The sequence below is a fragment of the Anoplophora glabripennis genome, unplaced genomic scaffold (assembly GCF_000390285.2).
Source record: "Anoplophora glabripennis isolate ALB-LARVAE unplaced genomic scaffold, Agla_2.0 scaffold1669, whole genome shotgun sequence".
Taxonomy (NCBI): domain Eukaryota; kingdom Metazoa; phylum Arthropoda; class Insecta; order Coleoptera; family Cerambycidae; genus Anoplophora; species Anoplophora glabripennis.
This window is the reverse complement of record NW_019417765.1, coordinates 14,030-40,435: the sequence shown is the minus strand read 5'-3', so window position 1 is coordinate 40,435 and position 26,406 is coordinate 14,030. Positions and strand designations below refer to the sequence as shown.

The window sequence follows — 26,406 nt, the reverse complement described above, 5'->3', positions numbered from 1 at the left end:
TACATATTTGTAAATTGTAAAGATAACTATGTAAATTATTATATAACTGTAATGAAATATTATTAGATATATCTAATAATTTTTGAATAATTTTACGCCTATTAATGTCACACGATCAGATGAGATCAGTTACATCAAGTCTGAAAAGATAAAAAAAAGATCAGGAAAGGAAGAAACCGAAAATTCAAATCTAGCTACATACCCAATTGTACGTGCGCATGACAGTGACGCCACACGACTGTCGGAGATTACGTAAACTACCAGCTCGTGACTGTCTTTGGCTGATTATCGCCATTCGCCATTTTATATTGTCGTTTTTCAGTGAATTAAATGCTAAGCCGACAAAGATAGTGTGCGTGTTGTGTGTGTCCCGTGTCATACCCACCTCGTTGTTAATGTTATAGTACAGAATATAAGCCAAAAAAAAAACAATTTATAAAATGAAAAATTTAGTGTTGTGTATTACCTTAAATTTTATATTTTTTATCAACATCGTTTATTCGGGTAAGTGCTATTTTCAGATTAAAAAAAAATTGTTTACGCACATGAATACGAACTGATATTCGGAAAACCAAAATCATCCCAAATTAATTCAAACGAATCGATACACTTGTAAGCTAAACTTATCTCGCTGCTAGCGGTACATTTAACTTTTTGACACTGACATTTTTCGTAGGTACCTAAAGTATTACACATACCTACCTAGTTTAACAGAAAAACCATTAGTTTTGTTGTGCTGTTTTTCATCAAATAATGTAGAAATAATAAATTTAAAGAGTTGATAAGCTACCTTATACTTGTTCTATTTTAGGTTATCACTTTTTTGTCTTCGGTCCCTCCTACAATTAATGTTTTTTAATAGATTAAGGAATAGTTCGGGTTTGTTGATTATCAACTTCAACTATTAAAATATAGGTTCCTAACAAAATTTTATGTGCTTTGTTGCCTTGTTCCACCTAACCAAAGCTAGTTATTTCTAGATTTTACAAACATCTGCTCAATGTTCAGCTCAGCATACATAGTTTGATTGTCATCATATTATTCTTTAAAAAAGTTTCTAGGGGTTGCCCTTTCAGATTTTTTTTATTACAAATGTTTAAATTTTTTAGTGTTATGAAAATATTTTTAATTGTACTAATTTATATAGACCTATTTTGTTAATTATTTGGATGGTTTAATTATGAATTTCCTTGTTAAATTGATAACATGTAACACAACATTCAGTACACTACTATTGCTTTAAGCAACAAAATTGTATTGTTATCTTAATAAGTTCTAGATTGTGAGTAAATAGGTATAATAGGTATTTATATACATTTATCAAAGCAGTTGTAGGTTATTATTTCTAATGAAGTTTTATATTATTCAAGACAAGACATTTATTAAAATACAATATTGAAGAAAATATCCTACCTCCTACCTAGTTAATTAGATGATTAGAACTCAGCTAAAATATACTACTAATTAGGTACTAGAGAAAAATACGCCATTGAAGTCTTTCTGAATGTGTACAATAATAGCTTGGTTTTCTCAAAATTATTACCCTTGTTAAACCTTCTAGATAACGTCACTGCAAAAGAAGACATGTATGAAAACATATTTGAAAATTTAAAATGTTTTATTGCCTATTCTGACAAGTTTGGTTGACTTTTTCAGAAAATTAATTAGTAATGTACTTTAAGGATTTCACAGTTTTTATCATTAAATAATAATCACCCTCATTTCTCGGCTCTACTAAAAATTTTATTACTCGTCCCTTGGTTCTCCTCCTAATCTTATGTCCAAGAACTGAAGAAAATTGAGCGTATGATTTCCCAAAATGAATTACTTTTGAAGCAATCAATTAATAGATATTTTATATAAAACAATATATGGATGAATTAAAAAATAAATATTTACAACAGTAGAGATTGTCTCATTTGCTAGAATAAAATAAACTCTCCAGATTGTTTAGGACTCAAAATGTACAACATATTGCCTGGCAAATTAAAACTAATTAAACGTGAATATTTATTTATAGGTGCTTTAAAGCAGTTTTTAATTGAACAGTGTTATTTTATACTGGCATTTTTCCCTAGGTTGTAAGATTTATTTGACTATTCCTAATTTCTATACATATAATAACGCCAAGGAAAATAAGCTGTTATTATTATTATTATATTGCACACATTAATTTATTAATAATATTCAGTTCAAGCAAAACATATTCCCTGGAAAAGGAAATATTTTAATGCTTATAAGGTCTACATTAGATATCTGCACTCATATTGTACTTTTTAAGATAATCTTTGTAGGCGATTAATATTTTTAATTAGCGTATGTTGAAATAATTACTTAGAAATGTCGCAATATGCAAATTAATGTTATAAATGGAATTAAAATTTCTAGAGTAACATTTTATGAATTTGCGTAAATGAGGTAATAAAGCCAAGTGTCGTAAAGTAATTATCTTTTATAAAAATACAATGTAGGTAAATAAGATTTGAAAATTTAAAAAGTAATTGGCACATCTGTAATATATAAATGTATAAAATATTCGTAGATTTTAGAGAACATTTAAATATTTTGTAATGGGGAAAACTTTTCGTCCAATCGATACCTTTTTGTCATGTTCTTGTGTGACTCAATTTCTTTCTCTCACCATGATATCATCAGTAATAAATGACTATGAATTTTCCAATGCTCAGACATTGCAGTATTTTGTAATTTCATGTATATTAAAAAATTGTATATATGTAATTATATCTGTTCTCGGTATTATTTTAAGTAAGCATCACTCACACCGATAGTTATTATTAAACTTCTTCATTGTTGTATCTACTTCTCTATCTACTTATTTATTGAAACGTCACTCAAAGTAGTAAATGATTCATCATACGTATGATTAACGCATTTATACATATTTTGAAATGAAACATTATACAGGATGTTCTGTAAATATACGAACTGATCAGCCTTGTATCTTTTTTATTTATTAATCGTTATTTTATCAGATAGTTATGATGAAATTTTGACGTTTATAGACCGTCAGAGTTCAGGGGGTATTGCGATCGACGCCCTCACATACAGATAATGCTTTTATTACTCCTATATAGGGTGTAGCCCGGAATCTTCGGGTTTTGATGGTACATCTTCGGGCTCCGGATTAACATGTCATTTCTCCGGGTTTTCTTTGTTGCGGAAAAATCGTGATTTCTTCGAAAACATTTCCCACATTTCCTGATTCCGTCTTTTTTTAAGGCACAAACAGGTCATGTCTCCAGGTCTGTCATGAAATAGATCTTTCTAAGGGGTTTCTTAGATCTGACACCGATTGATCGCGTTACTTCCTGGCTGAGTCCTAGTCCACGTGAAAAAAAAATTGCTTTAATTAAAACATAAGCAGTATAAAATATATTTAATCATGCCAAACGCCAAATTTTCAGTTGAATATAATATTAATAAATATAATGAATATTATCCATAATTTTTAGAAAATTTGTACGAATGCAAGTTTATTCAAAAAAGAAAAAATCTCGGAAAAAATGTATTCAGTACTTGCAAAAATTATATTTTCTAAATCTTCATTAATCAGAACTTTAAAGTCAAAATCTTCAAAACCAGGTTAATTTGTCAAAAACATAATTATTTCTAATGATTCCGCAATACATTTGTGTTCTTGATTACTATAATTTTAATAATAACTAAAACTAACATTTAATTTTCAGTGTTATATTAATAGAAATATTGGATTACGCATTTGCAAACAGAAATACTTCCACGTGAAATAAATTTTCAAGATGCTGATAATTATTCTGCTAATGTAATAAGCATTTATCGATACTTGTACCTACCTATTGTTCAAAATTATCGCGTAAATAATAGAATATATGAATTTCGTTGTCTAAGGTAAGGTTCTTGTATATCTTTTGTCTAAATTATATGCATTTTTGAAATGTAAACAGCAAATATAAGCTTTCAAAAGACTTTTGAAATTTAATTATTCTTATAAAAAATGTACATGAAATTAACTAAACTTTCTATTAAAAAAATATTCCAGAATATGTATATAATCTGAAATGTCAGGGCCGGATAATTACAAGCTCTACGCAGGCCCTTTTTCTAAAAAAAATCAGCTATCAGCAACTTGCCGATATAAAATTTCTAAAACTAAACACTTTTTGGTTTGAATCTAAATCCTAAAAAAGCGCTAAAATTCATATTGCCAGATCTTACCGAAGCCCCCCGCCCTTTAAATCCAATCTGTTATGTTTTATAACATTTAATATTGAAATCATATTTTCAAATCCGTTTGTGTTAGATCATATCCACGCGTATCAATTTTGTATCGTTTTGTTTGACGATTTCCAAAGATATATATAATTTGTTTATCTTATCAGTTTACATGATTGTTTCATAATCACATATCAAAATTTATGGACACGTTTGTTCACACTGAGATGAGATACTAAATATCGCCACTCAATGAAACTTTTAGCTAATATTTCATAATTATTGTTTCCAAAAGCGCTGTCATAATGTAGTCCGTACGAATATTTGTTAAGATAGAATTCCAACAAGACCTCTGCGTCATTTTCTTGGAATAACCGCATTCGATACCTAAAGTAGAAAAACACCCGATTGAAATGATATGGAAACAAGGTAGCAAAGAAAAATGTTTTATTTAAATTATATCTCGATAAACATCGTACGGGTGCTGTATAAACTTCAAACGCAAAAAAAAGAAAAATACGTCAAAAATATAACTGATATATCCAAAACAATACCGAGGTACCTACCACTATATGTAATTTCAAAAAGCCGAACGAAAAGCGGAAAAAAGTACCGACATTAAAAAATTAATGAAGCTAATACCGAGGCTAATACATTATAGATCCTACAATAACAGTAAAATATTTATGATGGTTAATAAAGATATTTAAGGTATTTATTTTTGTATTAAGATGTTTAATTTTAGATTAAAATATTTAACGTTAGATAATGTATTTACCTCACTTGGTTCATACGAGTACATATTTATTCAATGTTCTATTTCTGTTGTATTCCTGAAACAAAGAAACCAACTAACTAGTTAATCGTAAGTAATTTCTTATTTTGTGCCTATCTATAAGGCACCAGTTTTTTCGGACCATACTATGGGGATCTCGACAAAATTGCAGAATATGCTGACAAATTTCATGCTGAAGAGAAATTTGACTTATCTTTTTTCCGAGCTTTTTTCGTTTGGAAGTTATCGACCAAAAAGTGAAAATTTTAATTATGGCTTTTATTTTTTACACAAAAACATAAAGTGGATTTTTTAAATTCAAAAATTCAACAAATCAAGACACTTTTTTGTCGTGGAATAAAATATGTACAGTACAACTTATTTTATCTAACCAATGAAGATCGGGTGCACAGTTGCAAAATGAAGGGGCGGTTATCGAAACTAATATAGTAAATGTCCATTCTAAAAAAGGCATTCCACATGAAAGTTATATTATAGTTAATGTTGGATTTTCACATTTTTTAAGTCGGCTAATTTTCTAATTACCTAGTAACTATGATATGGTTTGCTTTTTGTTTTTGCGGAAATACCAAATTATTCACTATTACCAAAAGTACCTTCCTACAAAAAAAAAAACAAAACATAAAACAGATATTATTACCCCAAACAGAATTCTAACAGTTAAATATCATTTATATCAAAAGTTAGAGAACTAAAATCACAATTTTCACATGAACAGATCAATTATAGGATAGTTATCTGATTTTTCATTATGTAAAAATTGCGATTTTAGTTTTCTGAACTATGATGACAATGAAAATTTACCTGAACCATCAAGTTTTGATTTGATTTTGAGTAGTTGAATATTTTGTAGGAAAATGAGCTGAATCTAAAATATGAAAATTCAATATGGCGTTCATAACAAAGAAAAATTAAATAACGTAATTCCTTTGCGTTAAGCGCCAATTTTTTAATTTTAATTCTCCACAGGTGTCCCAACAACATTAGAGTATAAAAAGTTCACCTCTTTTCGTTTTCGACAAAAAATGAAAACATCAATATTTTCAGTTTTTGGTCGATAACTTCAAAACGAAGAACAATTAGTCGAATGTCTCTTAGGCATATTATTTGTTACCAAATTCCGTAAGTTTATTATAATTTGGCGGACCTTACATCTGACAAAATCACAAAAATCCCTATATGCAGATAATTTGAATAATGCATTAAATACTCTAATAATACATTTTAGCATGTACAAATTAAAGTTATTGTACAAATAATGTAAAAGTCAGTTGTTTAGCACTATTATCTTTAATTTAAAGTATTATTATTGGCCATGAGAAACATTATTTTTAACTAATTTTAATTTAATCGGATTTGCTTTAATGGATTTAGGAGAGATTACTGATAAAGTGATAAATATCTCAAACAGACAATGCGTCATTTTAGCCGCCAATTAGGTAGGTACCAGTACACATATGCACGAAACTACTATAACATAAGTATGTAGAAATTAGATAGTAAAGTACCTTAAGGTAAATAGTACGAAGTGCGTCATCGTCATGCAATTTTTCAAAATAAGCCCTCATTTACATTTCTTGCTCACACTGCTGTTATATGAATTTATTCGGCTGCTTTTAAAAATGGAAAAATTAATTTAATTGTTCTTCAAAACTTTTGACAGCTAGTAGTACCTTTTCATTAAAAAATTATATATATTAAGAGTAGCTTCCAGATAAATCGAAACCGTGACCAAACCATTATAGCAACTAATTCAAAACATTACCTTGAAATATGTTTTTATGTATTTTTTAATTTATGTAGTGTCAAAAGTATAGTCTTTCCGATTTCAATTGAGAACCAAGAGATTGGCAGTATGTACCAGATTCGGTCGATGACGCAGCAACTCGGCATTGAAATATCTGAAAAACTGAAGAATGAGCGCGCGGGCAAACGCGGCACAAACACAGCCGCACTGGGCGGCTGGGTTAATCATTCATATTACAATTGCGAAAGGGAGAAATAAGAGGGATATTTTGTTTACTAATATTATTACAACATTGCATTTTTTAGACCTTTTGAAACGGTACAAAACGAAATTAACCATCAATAATAAATATTCCGCATTTTCATACATTGAAGATGTTACCAAAAATATTTTGAGATTTCAAATATGATAATGTAAGGCAATAAGATTAATATGGCTTCCAAGAAAACGTCATTTTACTCCCAAATTCGTTTCACGTAGAGAAGCGTTAAAATAATTGACTTTATACCCTATCCAGTATTCGTCCATTTTTATGCATCACGTCATATTTGATGGATCAACATAAAGACCTCTTGGAAGGGAAAATTCTTACCCACAAATCGCTCTTCAAAATAAAATCCCTAAAATCAATTTTAATATTAATAAATCTGCTTTTGGTGATGTGAAAAAAATCAGGTTTAACACAATGAACCGACAAAGGAAATACCTCGAGAAATACAAAGCAAGACGTAAATAGAAAATCCTTAAACCGAAATAAAAGTATAGGTGTCTCAATTTAAAATTAATCCTCGTCGTTCCAGAGTTAACATAATAAACTGGATCTAAGCTTTTAAGTGTAATGTGCGAGTATTTAGTACCTTTCTATAAATGTTTCCGTTATACAACGCTTTTCTAAATAAACAAAAGCGGGCTGCACCTCGGGTGAGTGTAAATCGAAAATGTAAAAATTACATTCTCATGAATAAAATAGATTTTTAGATCTCGTTTACACCAGTCTAGACGCCTCGTTGATGTTCTGAATAGCAGCTATCGACTCATATAAAACAATTCCCATTATGCTCTGAATGTAAAAACCTGGATGATAGAAACTGGGGTTTGCAATGCACGCTCCCATCTATTTTCTTTACATTAATTGTATACAGTTTTCTATTTCTAATCTAAATATTTAACTTGCTTTGATCGGATGAGATACGACTAATTGATGTACGTATAAATATATCTTGACTAGTAAATAATGTAGTTCATACAGATTAGATTCCCAAAATTATGATATAAGTGCTACGAAAGATAATAAATTATATGTATACAGGGTGTCTGCGAAAAGTTAGCTACCAGTATCTCCAGTTTCGCGATTTCCGAACCTTCCGCAGACACCCTATATACAGTGTAGGAAAGTACCGATGGTCTATCAGAAGTTACGCGAGAGCGATAAAGTAAGCCATAGAAATCCATGTGATAGACAAGGATGGCTATAATGAAGGCGTCTAATAGTCAACGCCCATTTCGCCCTTCCACAAATAAGAAGTGGATCTTATTTGTGCAAGGGCGAAACGGGCGGTGACTATGATACGCCTTCATTATAGCCATCCTTCTCTATCGCATGGATTTCTATGGCTTACTTTATCGCTCTCACGTAACTTCAGATAGACCATCGGTACTTTCCTACCCTGTAGAAAGTCAGATATAGCGTATTTCGGGAAAAGTCGTATGTCAATTTCATTATGTGAAACTCAATGTTTTCTATCAAGTTTCATTCAATATTAAATATATTTTCTCATTTTTGCTTCATTCAGCACGGATGAAAATCATTTTCTTAGTTCCGTGAATATATTCAACGAATATTTCTGTTTATAAAAAAAAATGTGAAGCTGAATTTATTCGATAGTAAACTGAGGAACCCCATTTCATTTATAAAGAGTAAAGAAAATATTGACTTATGTTTTAATATTTCATTTATAACGAATGTTCTCAAATAAAAATGACACGTTAAGTATTAAAATAATAAACTTACGGCACAATGAATGTATAATAAATATAATTTTTAAGTAACACCAACAATTGTATATCTTAATACGTAGTTCATTTAGTCTAAATAAGTAATAAGTATAGATTAAAAATGACGTCAATTATAACGAAATCCTCATTTTCATGTTAATAAAATGATCCGGATTATACGGCATCCGAGACGGCATCGTGAATTATTTGACTGATATATTTTATTACATACTCTTTTTTCAATTGATTTTGTTATTAATAAGCTCACACTGAGTACCCATAAAAACTAGAAATTGCTGTATCGTAATTTTAAATAACATAATATTAATGAACTTCGCTTCACGATATTGTGTTTTAAGCTTTGCAGATGTTATTGGCACCAATTCAATTACAATTTACTAAAATAAAACATAGTTAAAATTTAGTTTTAAATATGAAAACCTGAGATCCCTTTGAAACGGACATCCCTCATTGCTTATACTACATTAGAAGGGTGATACCACGGTAAGTGCAAAAAAAACAGAGGAAGTTAAAACTAAAAAATCTGGCAAGTTTGCCTCTATCACCAATAGTAACGGTGTAAAAGTTACAGGGTGCTGAATTAAATTATTTTTGGGATTAGCGTAGAAAGGCACAAACATTCATTTGGTTACTTTTTGATAATGTAATAAAATAACTAGCTACACTGTAATAAAAATTTACTATTAAAAAATTATTCAGTGATTCAGTAAATATGAGAGATTTCTACATTGTTTCACTCTAACTTTTATAACAACGAAATAATTTATAATCATGTTGGATTCAGATTTGTTAAACATTTAGCACGAACTCTTTATTTATTGATTATAGGGTTTCGAAGATGGTAATGTCACACCACAAGTAGTTCAGTTAAAGTGATGCAATTTATGAAACATGGTGTTACAAATATAAAATAAATAAAACGAATTACACATTAACAAAATATAACACTTGAAATGCCAAGAACCCGTCCTAATTTTGTTCAGATAGGTAGCTACTGTGATGGACTTGCTCTGTGCTGAGCTTGAAATTTTTTATCTTCAGTGATTCTTGAGTATTGATCAAAAACTGTGAACTTAATTTTAGGCTTTTTTTTTGTTTGTTTATTCTGACAAGAAAATTTGTCGCTGCACATTCACATAGTCAATTATTGTTATAAATGACATTTTTCTGTCTTTTGTTTTAGTTTGTTGTCGTTACATCATTGATTGAAGAGAATTTTAATAACAATAATACCAGTGATGTTACACAAATGTAATTACCTACTTATTTTCATTCAGTTACATTTTAGTATATCTCAATAAGGAAATATATGTATAACTTAACAATTATTATAGGACTCCCTATGAATAATAGTTTGTGGAATTGTTATTTTTGCAAAAACCGCTTATCTAATAATTCGTTTACATTTCCTGTTTGTGGAAATGAACAGAATATTTTCCGGCTGAATAAAATTGGTGCCAGTGAATATTATTGCAGCCATGGGCGTAGCTAGGAATTTTGCTCTTTCAAAAAATAGAAATTACACGTACTAGATTAAAGAAACAAATTAACTTTATTCATACACATCTGTATAATTAAAAAAAATAAATCTTTACTTTATTAGCCTTCTCGGAATTGCAGAAAAGATTCCGTTTTTCTATGCCCATGTTAGGCTTTTCTATTTTGTATTTAAGTAGTCAACAATTAATATTTTAAATGGTCTTATATTTTTCTCCTTGAATATTTGCAAAAAAAAAAAATATTTTTGATATTGAAACGTGTTCACATTTTAGCTCGTACTTATTACCTACAAAGCAATTTTATATTATATAGCAATATATCTAAATTTTATTATAGGCATAGAAGTCAGGTTCTAAAATTAAAGAGGGAGGACTTTCTTAATAAATTATATTAGCGTTTTTTTTATCTAAAGATTAATCCTATGTTCTAATTTCAAAACCGTGTTTCCTTTTGCTTTTAATTTTTTATAAAATTCCTAGGTAATTTTTTTTATCTGACCTAGCTGATAAAAATTTAGCATATTTATTGAAAACATTCTCAACAAAAAAAATACATAACAACAATAAGATAATTATTTGTGCTGTGATGTTTTTTCTTCTTTTGTTATGTATTATTTGATGTGAAAATTTTTAATAACTGCAAAAATATTAGCAGCCGGTTTACAGCTAGGTGAAAATATTTTCTTGAAAATTAGAGAACTTAATTTAGCACAGAAAATAAAAGAAAAAGTTTGAATACCCTTGATAATTTTTAAATTAATGCTTATGCTAAATTAAAAAAATTAAATAAATCTTTGGGTACCCATACATTATGTTGAATACTTTTAAAGATCTTTATACAAATTGGTGCAGTGGGATTTATAACAATACTAAATTAGAATATACCTATTACTATTTTCAGATGAAAATCCACTTATTTTTTAAATTTAAAACCGGGCACCTATGACTCAAATCAAATTGATTATATTGCTTTGTAGGTACCTACCTAATTATTTCTTACTAAAATGTCAAAATGTTTTAATTTAAAATTTCAAATATAAAGGTGGCGGCTCCATGAAAAGTGAAAACTATACATTGTATCATAAAACATCCCAAGCTCTACTAATATTAGTTAGTAATGAACATTCACAATACTAATATGTAATAAATATTGGAGAAGAGCTTTTATGACTTAGATTAATTTTGTTGCTAATTATGTAGAAATTTGGTGTATCCAAAAATAGTACTACTGAAGTTATTTTTATATCGAAATATGTCCAGGTCTAACATACATACTATTTTTATAGCATTAGAAGCAAGTCAACGCTTGACATGTTTGGTATACCTTTATAATGTATGTCTGATTATATTCTAACCAACCAAACCATTGCTTCTTCAAAGTAGTACAGGATGTCTCGAAATTAGCCTGCAATATTTTATGTACAAGCGCATTCTGCTGCTAAAAATAAGAAAGATTTATGTGAACATGGATGGAGAAATGTCTTCTAAAGGAGTTACAACTTACAGCCATTTAAAAGTGATCTCCTGAAAGCAATTTTTTTACAGTTACATATTTAGATATCTCTGGAACCATTCAAGGTAAAACAGTAAAATTTGGAAACGAGTATTATTACTATTAGGTTCTGAATTTAATGGCTAAAACATAATTTCTAATTTTTAGTCATCGGCATCCTAAGCTGGAGAAAGAGGTTGTGGCTAAATTTTGTTGTAACTTTTGCGAACGTTTGATAAAAAATTAGAAGTTTTAGATAATTTTATGGTAAAAATGTTTTCATTGATCTTCTTAATTGGTTGTACCGTTCGGGGGTAAATTGATTTAAAAATTTTGGAACATGCTAGTAAAATATTGCAGGCTTATTTTGGGATATCCTGTAGAAAAATAAATATAAAACCGCTAACTTGAATTGTTAATTAAAAAATTTAAACATATAACTACAAAATTATAAATAAAAAAATTTGTTTTTGTTTCAGTTGAAGTTGTACCACATCAGCCGCAGGTACATGTTCAGGAAAAGTCAAAATTCAATTTAACGTGTAATGTGTCGAACATTGGTAACCAGCAAGTGAGGGTTGAATGGTGAGTGCTAATTTTTTGCAAATTTTTAATAAATATTAAATATTTGATATATATTTAATTAATAATTTCTCATATAAGGATCCTTGTGGTGCTTTACATAAAGTAATTTTTTTAATTCATTCACAAAACTTTCTAATTTCGTAGTAATTTTATTATATAGGATGTCCGGAAAGGTCATGTCAAAAATGAAGGGGTATACAGGGGAGGTCAAAATAGTTGTAGTATGTCATAAAAAAAATTTTACTACCGGGCTTCGTTGTGGAGTTATTCGCCTCCAAAGAAAGAAGTATGAAAACAAATTCCAATTATAACTTCTAAGTCGTTACCATGACAACAATGAAATTTGGGCAATTAAAGTAACTCATGATAATGTTCATTTCCAAGTTTAAACTGATATTCGATATGCCTGGATTATATAGGAGCAGACGAATTGAATTCATTTAAATTTATACATTTTTGACGGCATTGCCAAATTTGGCATTTTTTCATAGTTCGATTTCTCTCTCATCTTGCTAAAAAAAAGTTATACCGTTTTTGAGAAAATCGAATTTTATTAACAACATACATGTATCAAAAATGCGATATTAACATTTTTGCAAAAATCTTGAAAATTGAGATGACTGTCAACAAGTATATATAATTAGCAGTTAGATATTTGTCATTAAATCATTTTGACACCATTTGTTGATTCAATATCATGGAGGTGTGATTTAGCTACGAAGAATTTGCAGATATTCATCTAATGTATGAACTTGCAGAATGTAATGCTCCTGAAGCTGTTCGGATTTACGCCAACCGCTTTCCAAATAGAATTTGCATATTTGAAGTGACGAAAACCCTCATGCTATTATTCAAACAAAACACTAACAAAAATGTATCATTAATGTATGGATGGGAATAATTGGAAACTACTTAGTGGGACCACGTATCATTGATGACGCTTTAAATGGTGATAAACACCTACATTTACTGCAAGAACATCTTAACCTGTTATTGGAATCCCTTTAAATATTTGAAATAACGTGTGGCTTATGCCCGATGGTGCACCACCCCATTTTAGTGGGGCAATAAGGACTTATTTAAATACCTACTTTTCCGTGTCTGCCTCGGTCTCCCGATCTTAATCCTCTCGATTTTTTTCTTTGGGGCTATCTTAAAAGTCTTGTTTATCAAACTTTTATAAATAGTAGGGAAGAATTATTAAATCGCATAATTACATACGTCGACATCATTAGACATGATCACCACATGTTATGTTAAGTACACCAAAGGTGTTTGAGCAATTTCAGAAAATGCATTGAAGTTCAGGGTGCACATATTGAACATCTTACTTTTTTCTTTTAATTCTTTAGAAGTCAAGATTTTTACAAAAATGTTAGTATCACATTTTTGATACAATAAATGTATATTGTTAATAAAATTCGATTTTCCCAAAAACTGTACAAGACATCGGCTGGTATACGGTATACTTTTTTTTAACAAAGTGAGAAAGGAAACGAACTATGAAAGAAAAATGTCAAATTTGGCAACATTGTCAAAGATGTATGAATTTAAACGGATAATTTCCTCTGCTCCTGTATAATCCAGGCACATTGAATATCAGTTTACTTAGAAAATAACATTACCATGAGTTACTTTAATTTCCCAAATTTCATTGTTGTCATGGTAACGACTTACAAGTTATAAGTAATTGAAATTTGTTTTCAAACTTCTTTCTTTGAAGGCGAATAACTCACAACGAAGCCCAGTAGGAAAAAATTTTTTATGAAGTACTACAACTATTTTGAGCTCCCCTGTACATTTTTGACATGACCTATCCTGACACCCTGTATATATTTTACTTGTTCCTTATGAAATAGTTATACATTTACAAATTTATTTATTTTATTTCTTATAGGGTAGTTTGAATAATTAATTTACCCAAAATTAAAAATTAATTAAATTGATTATAACCGTACAGTTTATTGTCTCAACATCTACTACCCCCTTAATATATAATTTCAACAGTACCGTTGTTGTATTTTTTATATTGTTTGCATGCATTTATTTTTGTTTTCATCAACACCTTTTTAAAGTTTCAGCAACCCATGCATTTAAAATACTAAAACTATCTACTTAGTTTTTACCTCTTTATAGCATAGAAGTGCAGAAGAATACAGTGTGTTTTGAACAGCATCACCTTCGTATTTTATAATGTATGGGTTCGTTTTCAAAATTTTTTGTCAGCATGAAATACTCGATAAAATCTAATTTACCCACAGATAATAGAGAACTATTCTTTTGTTTATGTCCTATCACTATTATATACTGTGTTTAAAACACTTTGTCACGAATTAGAAAATCATATTTTTTTTAATAAAAAGAACGTAAAAATGACAACTGGTTAAAATTAAAATGATCATATTTTGATAATACAGCATGGCACCTGTGTGTTTTTAGGGGATGGTTTCTGTTCTCATATATGGAACTAAAAATTCAATTCACTGAATATTTTGAAAACTGGATAAATGCATTTAATTAATTTAATTGGTAGTTCATGTGACATTAAAGATTATAAAGAAAAATTTTCAAACATTTATTATTGTTTTTCTCGTAAATTTCGTATTTTATCTATAGATAAATGTTATTCGGCTTTATTATTTTGCTGACGTAGGTGGAGTGAAATTACACATAATCCTTTTCTAAATAATTATCAAAAAAAATTGTCAAAAACAACAGAAGTTTTTATAGTTTTTCTATTGGGTGCAATTCAATTATTTTCATCATTGAAAATGTTTAGAGACTTGTACTGGCTCATCCCTATTTTACGATGTAGTTGTTAGTTAGTTGGGTATAAAAATCAAAGAAACAAGATATTTGTAGGAATTTATGGCTCAATATAAAACTTTTAAAGTGTTTATGTTTCTCATAAACCAAAATGTAATAAAATATTTAATGATTAATTATTCTTCTGTACTCTGTTGTACATGACTGTCACTTTTATTTGGATTGTGGGTTGGAATAGTCAGGGTGTTTAGTCTCATACATTTTATTTTGTATAAAACGATTTGAGTCAAATACGATAATGGTTTAAGATTTCAGCCATGATTCATGTTCAATAAAAAAAAGTATAAATGAGATAATGATTCCTATGGTTTTACAGATAGGTCACACTGTATACTACTACTAAATATGAAATTAATTGAACAATGCTTAGCTGACATAGAAGATTGTTTATTTATATTTCATCATTTTTGTCTTGATTTTTGTATAGTTATGGTAAACCGAGTGGTGAACTATCAAATTTATCGTCGATATGAAAATTATTTAATTTATAGTTGTACCTTTTGGATTTATTATTTTTGCCAATGTGCACTGAAAATAAATAAACAAATTCAATTTTTAATTGTGTTAATAATTAATACTGAAGAATTTAAAGGCTCATATCTACAAATATCTAGTTTCATAAAGAAATAAAATAATAAAAAAAAAATATGTTACATTGAAAATATTACATATTACATTGGTTAAATTAGAAAATGTTAGTTTAGGTCTTTTATTAGTTTATCCTTATACACTAATGTTACTCACTGAGTATGTATAGGCCCTCCATTGTAGTTGTAAATAGCTACAAGATTGATTACTTTTTATATTCTTATCATTTTAACAAACTGTTTTTGACAGGTAATTATTTAAAATAATAATTGGTTACTCAATTGAATTTTCAGGTCTAAAGATTCAAAAAAAGTTTCCGACATAAGTGGCTTGAAGAATAGGGCTGTTCCAACAAACAGTACCGAACAATATGTCTTGAGTGTAGATAAAAGCACTGGCAGTGATAGTGGAAATTATAGTTGTATAATATATCAAGGAACTGAAGAAAAGGCTAGAGCTAATTTCACAGTTGTAGTTACAGGTATGTAGGTATTAAGCCTGTATCAGACAATGCACTTTTGTTGCAGGGATTTGGTTGCCGCAATAGAATCCATGAAATTTTTCTTATCAGACTATGCAATTCTGTCGCGGCAACTGAATTGCATGAATTAGAACATGCTCTATTCCGTGCAACAAAGTTGCAGGGATTCTTTTAAGTCCCTAGTGACTTCCTAACTTTTTCTTATAAAATAAAAACGCAGCAGGCCATAGATTGTCAAATGCTTCATTGAATTGGTTCAGCAAGTACATCTTGAAGACTGGCATATATAAAAAAAATTATTTGGATTGTGTCCCAAAAAATTTTAAGGGTTGTTAGTTATATGAATATTTTTAATTTAAGACTAAAATGAAAATTAAAAATGGGATTTTCCTATTTTATGTCGGGCTTTTCTCTATCTACTGACTTAATTAAAAAAAAATAATAATAATAATAAAATCAGCTTAATTATTATAAATTTTCAGTACTTTTTGTAGAAATATTGTATAGGGTGTCCCAGAATAATGTTACAACGGAAGACCACAGATTCGTAGACTGAGAATAGGCAGATTTAGGCTAATTGACCTATATCCAAAATCGCTTCGTTTGGCCGCTAGATGGTCTCAAAGTTTGTGAAAATATTTTGAATTTTGTAAAAAGCTCGAATATGTATTAATCGATTTTGTTTATTTTTGAGATGTGGACTTTTGCTTTCAGTCTACACATTTTGGTGTTATACATAGTGTTTTTTGAAACTTGCAACTCCTACAAAATTGATGTATGGTGATAATATCCGTTCATAACTTTTTCCTCTTTCGGGCAATAATGACAACTATTTTTTATTTGATAGGTGATACCATTTGGAAGTTTTTGGGCCTCTTATAGAATTATGATTAAATGAGCGGTTTGGGTACAAAAAAATATTTTTTAAATGTCTACATTATCTTCCCACTCCTATTACAATACACTTAACAAAGTGCCACTGACTGTAATTTCAGTTTGATCTTTAAGTCATTGTACCTGCCAATTCTTAATGAGTGTTTACTACAATAAAATATACCACATATTACATTATACACACATACGACGAATTAGAGTTATTTACAACGTGCCTAATTTTATTGAAATAATTTGTAAAAAAATCAAATATAATAATATCTGCTGGATATAAAAGTAACAAAGTCGAGGTTATTAAATTTAGTACAACTCATAAAAACTGTTCAAAATGATCATCGTTGTTTCTACAACAAAGGTTAATTCGGCGAAGAAAGTTATAGGACACCCTTTGCAGTATTAAGGATTATTTTTTAAAACATTTAATGGCATTCTGGATATGCCTCCACAACTCAGTTCAGTGTTAGATGTGGAATACTGCACTGTTGTTTTCAGAGTGCCCCATAGATAATAGTCGCAAGGTGTTAACTCTGGTGAACGTACAGGCCAGTTAACAGGAAATTATCCCCTCTACTGATCCATTGACGAGAGAATCTTTAGTTCAGATACTGCCGGACATTTACAGTGAAATGTGGTGGAGCGCCATCATGCATAAACCACATGTTAGCTTTGAGTAATAATGGCACATCTTCCAATAACTCGGGTTTTGCAAAAATTCTAAATAAAATTCCCCATTCAGTCTATTGGGTAGAATAACAGGGTCAATAATAATACTCTCCGAAACAAGATCAAACTGAAATTACAGTCAACCTACAAAATCAGAGCCTACTAGCACTTTATTAAGTATTGTAATATGAGTCGAAGATAATGTAGACATTTAAAAAATATTTTTTTGTATCCAAACCGATCATTCAATCAAAATTCTACAAGAGACCCAAAAACTTCCAAATGGTATCACCTATCAAACAAAAAATAGTTGTCATTATTGCCCGAAAGAGGAAAAAATTATGAACGAATATTATAAGCATACCTACATCAATTTTGTAGGAGTTGTAAGTTTCAAAAAACACTCTGTATAACACCAAAATGCGTAGATTGAAAGCAAAAGTCCACATCCCAAAAATAATCAAAATCGATTAATACGTATTCGAGCTTTTTACAAAATTCAAAGTATTTTCACAAACATTGAGGCCATCTAGCGGTCAAACGAAGCGATTTTGGATATAGGTGAATTAGCCTAAATCTGCCTATTTTCAGTCCACGAATCTGTGTCTTGCGTTGTACACGTTATTCTGGGACACCCTGTATACATATTTCTTTAACTTGACAATAACTATATAATTCATTAGCCCGTAACCAGTAATCAAATATCAGATAAAAATTAAATAACTTTAAATAATTGACTTACACGAATAATGTCATAAATTGTACTTCAAGAAAATTAGAAGCAATGAGAGAAACCAAAATAAATTTATTAAATATGCATCATGTGTTTTAAACTGCATAACTAAAATATTTATTTTTTTATTTATAGAAGCCCTGGCCGTTAGAGTTCCATCAGATGTAAATGTAGTTGAAGAAGAAAGGTTAAGAATAGAATGTGAAGTCAAAGGAGATCCAGTGTTGTACTGGAAGTATAGTAAGTATTGCAGAAATTTAATCTTGTGTCCTAAAAATACAATATAGGAATATAAAAAAAAAATGTAAGAATTACAAATGAGAGTCCAATCTCAGGGTACGTCTCAGAAATCCCTAAATAATACTATGCAGCAAAGAGTACCTATTATTGTTTTCTTAGTTAAATTTTAGAATTGAGAATCATTCTCGGGATCCCGAAATCAAAGTTACTGATCCTTAAATACTGGTACTGATTGCCGATCCCAAAAACTGGACTCGCTAGTTGCATTGTATTTTAAATATATTTTTTTATTGGCAGAAAATGAATCCTATTCTGTATCCGGAAGTAATGTAATATTAGAAAACTACACACATGAAGGCAAGGTTATAAGGAATGGAGTTTTTATTATCGAGAAAATTAGTGACAATGACAAGGGAGAGGTAACTTGTATTGGAGAAGACATCGCCACTGGTCAGTCCGTTCAAGATACGTGTAGGGTGAGAGTAAAAGGTGTGTAATTAAGTTTACATACAACAAAGATAACTTTGAATTGAAGTCAGTTTTAATTGAGATTTATTTAACAAAATGGGGAATTAGATTATAGTGTTATTGTACATTTGGTACATATCTATATAAATTTATCATTGGAGTGTAAATTGGATCTCAAAAAATGCCTCCTAAGATCCATGTTATAGAAAAAAAGATCCGGATAGTTTTCATGTAATTTTTTTATTTTGTAGGTAAATATGCCGCCCTTTGGCCTTTCCTTGGAATTTGTGCTGAAGTAATAGTCCTATGTGCCATTATTGTTATTTATGAGAAGAAACGCAATAAAACGGAACTTGAAGAAAGTGATACTGACCAAAGTCCAGACCAGTAAGTGCCTTCAAAAAAAATACTTGAAATATGTTGGCTATTTTTTTTATTCGAGTTTGTGACTTATTAGAAAAAATTTAAATTACAGAGTAATCCTTAAACATATTCCAATTATAAAGGAAATGATTATTTTCAGGATGTTCCAAATATTCTAGTTTGCGATAGAATGTATGACTATCGGTTTTAGCCTATTCAATGTGCATTCTATAATTAGTCCATTATTGATAGATGCTATGATGAAAAACAATAGTTCTAATAAACATGTGCCTGAAAACGCTTCCTAAAGGAGAAAACGCATTAGGCAGTCGCGGTCCGTTCTTTAAATAGTTGAGGTATTGTTTTAGTAGTTAAAAAAATGAGTTCTATGGAAGAGGAAACTCGTCTCGATCACATTGTGATCTTCCGAGATTCTTTGGACAAGATTGGTGGAGAACGCGATGATTTGAAACAGTGAAATTTGAACCTTATATGAACATATAAACTTATCGAAATGCTCATACAGTTTTGGATTGCTTTAGAAACATAGCTAATGCTATGCATTTTTTGGACATCCTGTATAATATTAACACCAATATTGATACTATATACGAGGTCTTTTCAAAAAATAACCGAATTTTTTTAATTACACGCTAATCTGTTTTGTAACACATGTTCTTGGATTGTCGATATCTCATTTAGTTGGAGTGTTTAAGTGTTAGTGACGATTTTTGAAATGGGCGATTTTTTGCAACAGTCATGCAACGTAAAATTTTGCGTGAAACGGTAAAATTTTCATGGAAACCTTTCAGCTTTTGAAACAAGCTTACGGAACTGATGTTCTGGATCGTACACAATGTTACGAATAGTTTTCATGATTTAAAAACAGTCATCAGTAAATTGAAGATGACCCTCGACCAGCAAGGCCTTCGATTTCAACTGATGACTCTCACGTTGTGAAAGTCAAAGATCCGGTGCATGCAAATCACCGATTGACTTTCAGATAAATTGCTATAGAGGTTGAATTCATCATGCATATCAATTGGGACATGCCATGAAATTTTGACTAAAAAATTAAAAACACATCGAGTTGCAGCAAAAGAGTGACCGCAAAAAACCTGTGATTTTCGCCCATTTTTTCACAATTCACAGAGAATTAAAAAAAACAAAATATGTTTTTGGTCGCAAATTACTTGTCGTAAAAATCTGAAATGAGCATAGCTTTTAGTCATGACAATAAATCTTTCTTTGTATCAAGAATCATTCGATAGAAAAATTCACATGCTAATAGTTTTTATATTTATTGGTAATATTCAATTCTTCATTTTGGGCGTCTTTTCAACCTCTAAATAGGGTGATTTTTAAAAATTTTCAAAAAACTAAAAACTATGCTCATAATTTTTTACGAGTAATTTGAGAAAAAAACATTTTTATCTATTTTCTTTAGTTCTCCGGGAATTGTGAAAAAACGGGCGATTTTTGCGGTCACTCTTTTGTTCCTCGTTTGATGACCGACCAAAGGAAAGAAACTTGTGCGAACGTTTGTCGGCAACTCCTTGAACAATCCAATGACGATAATGGGAGACAAAAGCTGGAGTTATGACAAAAGTTCAATCGTCACAATGAGTTGGCAAAGGATCTCCACACTCCAAGAAAGCACTTCAGTCTCGATCCAATGTCAAAGTGATGCTCACTGTTTTTTTCGACTTTAATGGAATTGTGCATATTTCTAAAAGAAAAATGAGTGCTGAAAAGACAGTTTTTAATATTCTTATTGATGACATCAAAGCAAATTTGTCACAGACTTTAAAGGCCATTTCAAATGAATCTATTCAGGACTGCTTCGCAACATGAAAACACCACTGGGAAGAGTGTATGAATAGGGGAGGAGACAAGGACCAATAATGTATAAGATTAATAATAAAGTTTAAAAAAATAATGTTCGGTTAGTTTCTGAGCAAACCTCGTATCTGTATCGGTTAATCACTAGTTTTTGAGATACAGTGTTGAAGTCCCAGAAAATACTTTACTCGGATTAATAAAACTTAGACTGTCAATTTAACTAATGGCAAAAAATATTATTTTCCTGATTTTTTAAAAAAACATAAAACACACCACAGAAATGAGACAACCCCCAAATCCAAAAGCCAAAGGCTTGTGCGGAAGGGGGCTACACTTGAAAAAACGAGGACAAACACCCATTAGTAGGAAGCCTAGCCGAGAAATGCCTGCCACCGCACTCTCGACCGACTGCGCTACCGTGGCGATCATGATCATGATTCAATCGATATATTTAATTTTTAATTGTATTTCAAAGGAAAAATAAATATGTATATGAATTTTTTTGTGAAAATATAGTTGAGCACAAAAAAAGCTTAGAAATTTCCCATCTGCTGGGGCAGTAAATTCAAAATTTCTGTATCAATTTGAAGAATTATTTGGACTTGATGAACTTACGCCTAATAATACTGCCTCTGCACTCGGTAGCAGTATGTTAATTGCCGCAGCGAAGGTGTTAACCCTTTTATGCCCGGAATGTACTTAAGAGTAACTCTGTATATTTCCCATAAATTGATAGCTACTCTTCATTCTCTTCATTTAATGAAGTGTTTGGTTAATATTTATTGTATTTAATTATTTTTTTTTCCAGAAAGAACACACCCGATCACGGAAAAGAGGCAAACTTAAGGCACAGGCAGTGAATATGACTTTGTTAAAAATAAAAACAGTACATAAAAATTCATCAGATATAATTAGAATCTTAACAGTTTAATTCGTCATGTGTAGTCGAGACTATTTGACTCAGCAACTGTCCGAGGATGTTTGATCTATTATACAAGTTATCGGTTAGGTTAGATTTAAATTGTTATGAAGCCTTCCCACTCGGACTTGATTTGCCTTAGATAACAGCCTATCGTATTGTAAGTTAAACACATATTTTTCGTATTCCCAACTCTTTTTTTATTTTTGCGGTTTTTTAGGACTTAAATCTGTAGATATGTAAAATTATTGTTATGCAATTAAATCGGCTGGTATTTAACGTAAACCATTGTCATACCATTGTAAATAAATAAAATTAAGAAAAATGTATACACTCCTGTTTATATAATTGTATTGTTATAAATTGTGTTTATATATGTGGACTGTTTTTATTTTATATCTACGTAGTTTTCATTTTTTTGTGATAAGGTATAAAAGTGCTTAAAAATATCCAAAGATCATTCTTACTTTTGTTAAGTTTTCATTTTTCCACAGTTAAAAGTCGCACTCTGTGTCTTTTCTAATCGGTACTAATAGATATCGTACAGTAGGCCGCTTCTGTTTCACCGTTCATGTGCAGAATTCATACTACTATCGACTCATTCATAAGTTTTTGACCAAAAAGTAGCAACCATAGAACTTCCAGTCCGATCTAAGGGGTGAGAACTCAAATTTTACGTTTAGGCTTAATGAACCGACGAAATAACTTTTCGCGTCTAGTCTCTTTGATGAGAAAATGACAAGGTACGTTTTTATTGACACTGCCAAATGATTACAATCTGTAAGGGAGTAAAAGCTAATACATAATTTTACCTATTATTAATATTTCCTAATCACATATAATAATTCAAAACAATCGTGTTGGTGGTGACTTTAATAAGTAGTTAGGTTTTCTTTACAGTAAGATTGGATTGGCCAGCTTCCATAAAATTAAAGTGCTATGGTTGATCTGCTTCTTAAAATATAAAATAGCTATCCATTTTTAATATGAAATCTTACGCATAAATATAAATATATACTATTAGACTTATATTAAAATAACAAATGACTTAAAAATAGAGAGAAATAATTTATTTTTACTTAAAAGAGAACATTTTTAAAAGCACTGTTTTTAAGTCATCATGTAGATTTAAATGATATATAAATAATAACGTAAAGTTTCCATTTTTAAGGTGGGAGTTAGAAGGGCCCGGATTGAACGTTTCAATTATTTTTTGATGGCTTTATTTTCCTTCTCGTTTGTTTATTTTAATTTCCACCTTAAAACGTTAAATTCTTCTAATTAGTATTTGCAATTATAGATAAAAAAAATATTGGTGCTTGCACAAAAATTGTTGGTCAGTTGAATAAACAAGAATATATCTTGAAATTTTTGAAAATCTGTTGTATAAGCCGACAGCCGTTATTACCACCAATTTAAAATAAGCTTTTTTAGAAGAGATTTAAGTGATACATTTTTGTCATGTCATGAGATCTCAGTGAAATTTACTACCATGTTTTCAATAAACCTTCAGTAAGTTAATAACAAATCGTATTATTCCACAACCATACATTTGAGGGGTGCCACTGTAAAATGGTAAAATAAAGCGTTTTTGTGATTTTTTTATTAAAGGAAAAGTATGAGCATAACAATATTCATGTTATTAACCATGTCTTTAAATGTTCAAAAAAATATATTTGTTCATAAATGGTATAAAAGGGCTATTCATGCAACGCATGTCGAATTTGAGGCGCTCTGCGGCATGCAGCGTAACTGATGCAAATTTGAATATGGTCAGTGGCGGCTCGCGACATTGAGAATAGGTGCAGCATATTCATTGATTGACTAAAAAGAAAAAAAAGCGTAGCTGGTGAAAATTTTCAAGGTCAAACGGCGTTATATGAATCTGAAAATTTTTAGTTGCATTTGAAATATTACCGAAAAACTGACATTCGTGAAATAGATTTTCATTTAGATTTTATAAAAAATAGAAATATTAGTTCGGCTTGTGGACTTCCGCCAACATTAACGCACACCGTATATGTTCCAAAGAAGCTTCGTGATTACGACAGCCTCGCGTGACGTTCCCAAAATTGTTAAATCCCTTCTTATTCCACATGCCCAACTTTACAACATCCACAATTATACACGGCATACAGAAAAGTGTTTTTAAACGAACACTTCGACACAACACAATCACTTATACTCTGAATACCAATATATGTTGTCTTTTGACTTCCCTTTTTTCCACATCGAGAGAATAAGGCACAGGTCTCTCGCAATTTAAAAAATCCTTTCTGGAAAATGACATTTCCAATAAAATACGCACTGGATCATACATAGGAAACATTTCTACAATTCTTATACAAAACAAATATTAACTAAGAACCGTTATAATCGTGCACTGGGCAACACGTATCGTATAAACTGTTAAAGGCAGGCAATGGGCGATGCTGCTACAATTTCTGCGTCACTCATTCCCCCACACCGTCGTTTATTCCCGCATTGGCCGCCTCATTCCCACGACAACCGCCGTGAACAACGCTACAAAAAGAAGCAGAATACAGACTGTTTTCAATCTGCCTCACTTGCATCATATAATACTATATGTCATATGGTACGAGGTTGATGTTCGCGTTCAATGAAGGCAATGTTTTTTTAGCAGGTGTTCACCATACAACTATTCTGTTTATTTCTGCGTATTAAACAAACAAACACAATACATTTCCAATATAGAATTATACCTAAATTATAAAACTAAAAATAATTTTAAATTGCACAACCAAACGGAAATTTTAGGTGAAGCGGTGCATCACCTGACCAACTGTCACTGAATATGGTTAGAGGAGAGAAAGGGGGGCAATCATTTGTCAATATAAATAATATTAAAATCAACTTATTGAAAATCCCGTACTTAGGAGTTATTTTAGATATGTTCAAAATTTAGAGCGAATAGAATGAAAATTGTTGGAATTATGCTGCATGCCATTTAAAAACATATTTTATATGCCTTATAAAACTTTGATATATACACTATACTAACGTAATGGCATTTGTTAGTATTAACGACATCTGTTGGTAGTATTAGAGAAGTTAGAAGTCAAAAGGTAAGTCATTAGGCTGTACCATTTCTGCAGGTGTCGATGTGTTATAACTAGGGTTAACAGATCTATTTCATGACAGACCCGGAGACATGACCCATTTCTATAATTGATGCCTAAAAAAAGACAAATTGTTTTCGAAGAAATCGATGTCTAAAAAAAAAACGAGAAATATTTACTTCGTAACAAACCCGGAGATATGAATCCAGACATGGATTTTGGGGAGCACGTTGTATCAATATAATTGATGTCAAAAAAAAACAAAAAACGGGAAATGTGGGAAATGTTTTCGAAGAAATCACGATTTTTTCTGCAACAAAGAAAACCCGGATGTGCCATCAAAACCCGGAGATCTGGCAACCCTAGTCACAACACAAGTAATTATTTTGGAGCAATCTGACGCACTTAGGTAAGAGCTTGGAATTTAAAAAATAAAATTTTGTCAGGCATAAAACTCCGTTCCCCTTATTATAGGTTTAAAGCATCTTTTCAAATAAAAAAAATAGAATTTTTGAAACTTATACAGTGGTCTTGCCCCTTAAGGGGTTACATACCCCTGTGCGCAGCAAACATTATGTATACTTATTTAAAAATTTTGTTTGAAAGGTTATTAAAAGAAAAATATTAGAGAATGTTGATTATAGTTTTTTATTGAACTTCATAATAAAAGTACAAATTTTTTTTTCCTTTGTTAACACTATTTTTTATGGGGTCAAATGGGCTACTGATAAAAACGACGTCGCTTCCGGGATAACATGATAACCGCCAAAAATGATACAATATGGAAAAACTAAAAATAATCTTGTAAAACAATGTAGTCATCTGACGGAGAGGTTTTTTTTGAAATATAAATTTTGGTGGTTTCAAACTTTAATGTGTAATTATTGATTATAGAAAATTGTCCTATAAAAAAATTTAAAAAACGATCAAAAATATTGAAAATGGACTGAGTAATCGTGCTG

The 26,406-nt window shown here is 30.3% G+C and overlaps 1 protein-coding gene across 1 annotated transcript; it reads left to right on the top strand.

Annotated features, from left to right (window-relative positions):
• The first annotated feature begins 233 nt into the window (after positions 1 to 233).
• On the top strand, positions 234 to 22,760 carry LOC108916741 (basigin). Its single transcript, XM_018723033.2, has 7 exons — positions 234 to 504; positions 12,242 to 12,347; positions 16,055 to 16,242; positions 18,668 to 18,772; positions 19,070 to 19,261; positions 19,492 to 19,627; positions 22,254 to 22,760. The coding sequence occupies exons 1-7, from the start codon at positions 441 to 443 to the stop codon at positions 22,303 to 22,305; spliced, it is 843 nt and encodes a 280-aa protein (XP_018578549.1). The 5' UTR covers positions 234 to 440; the 3' UTR covers positions 22,306 to 22,760.
• Positions 22,761 to 26,406: the final 3,646 nt, after the last annotated feature.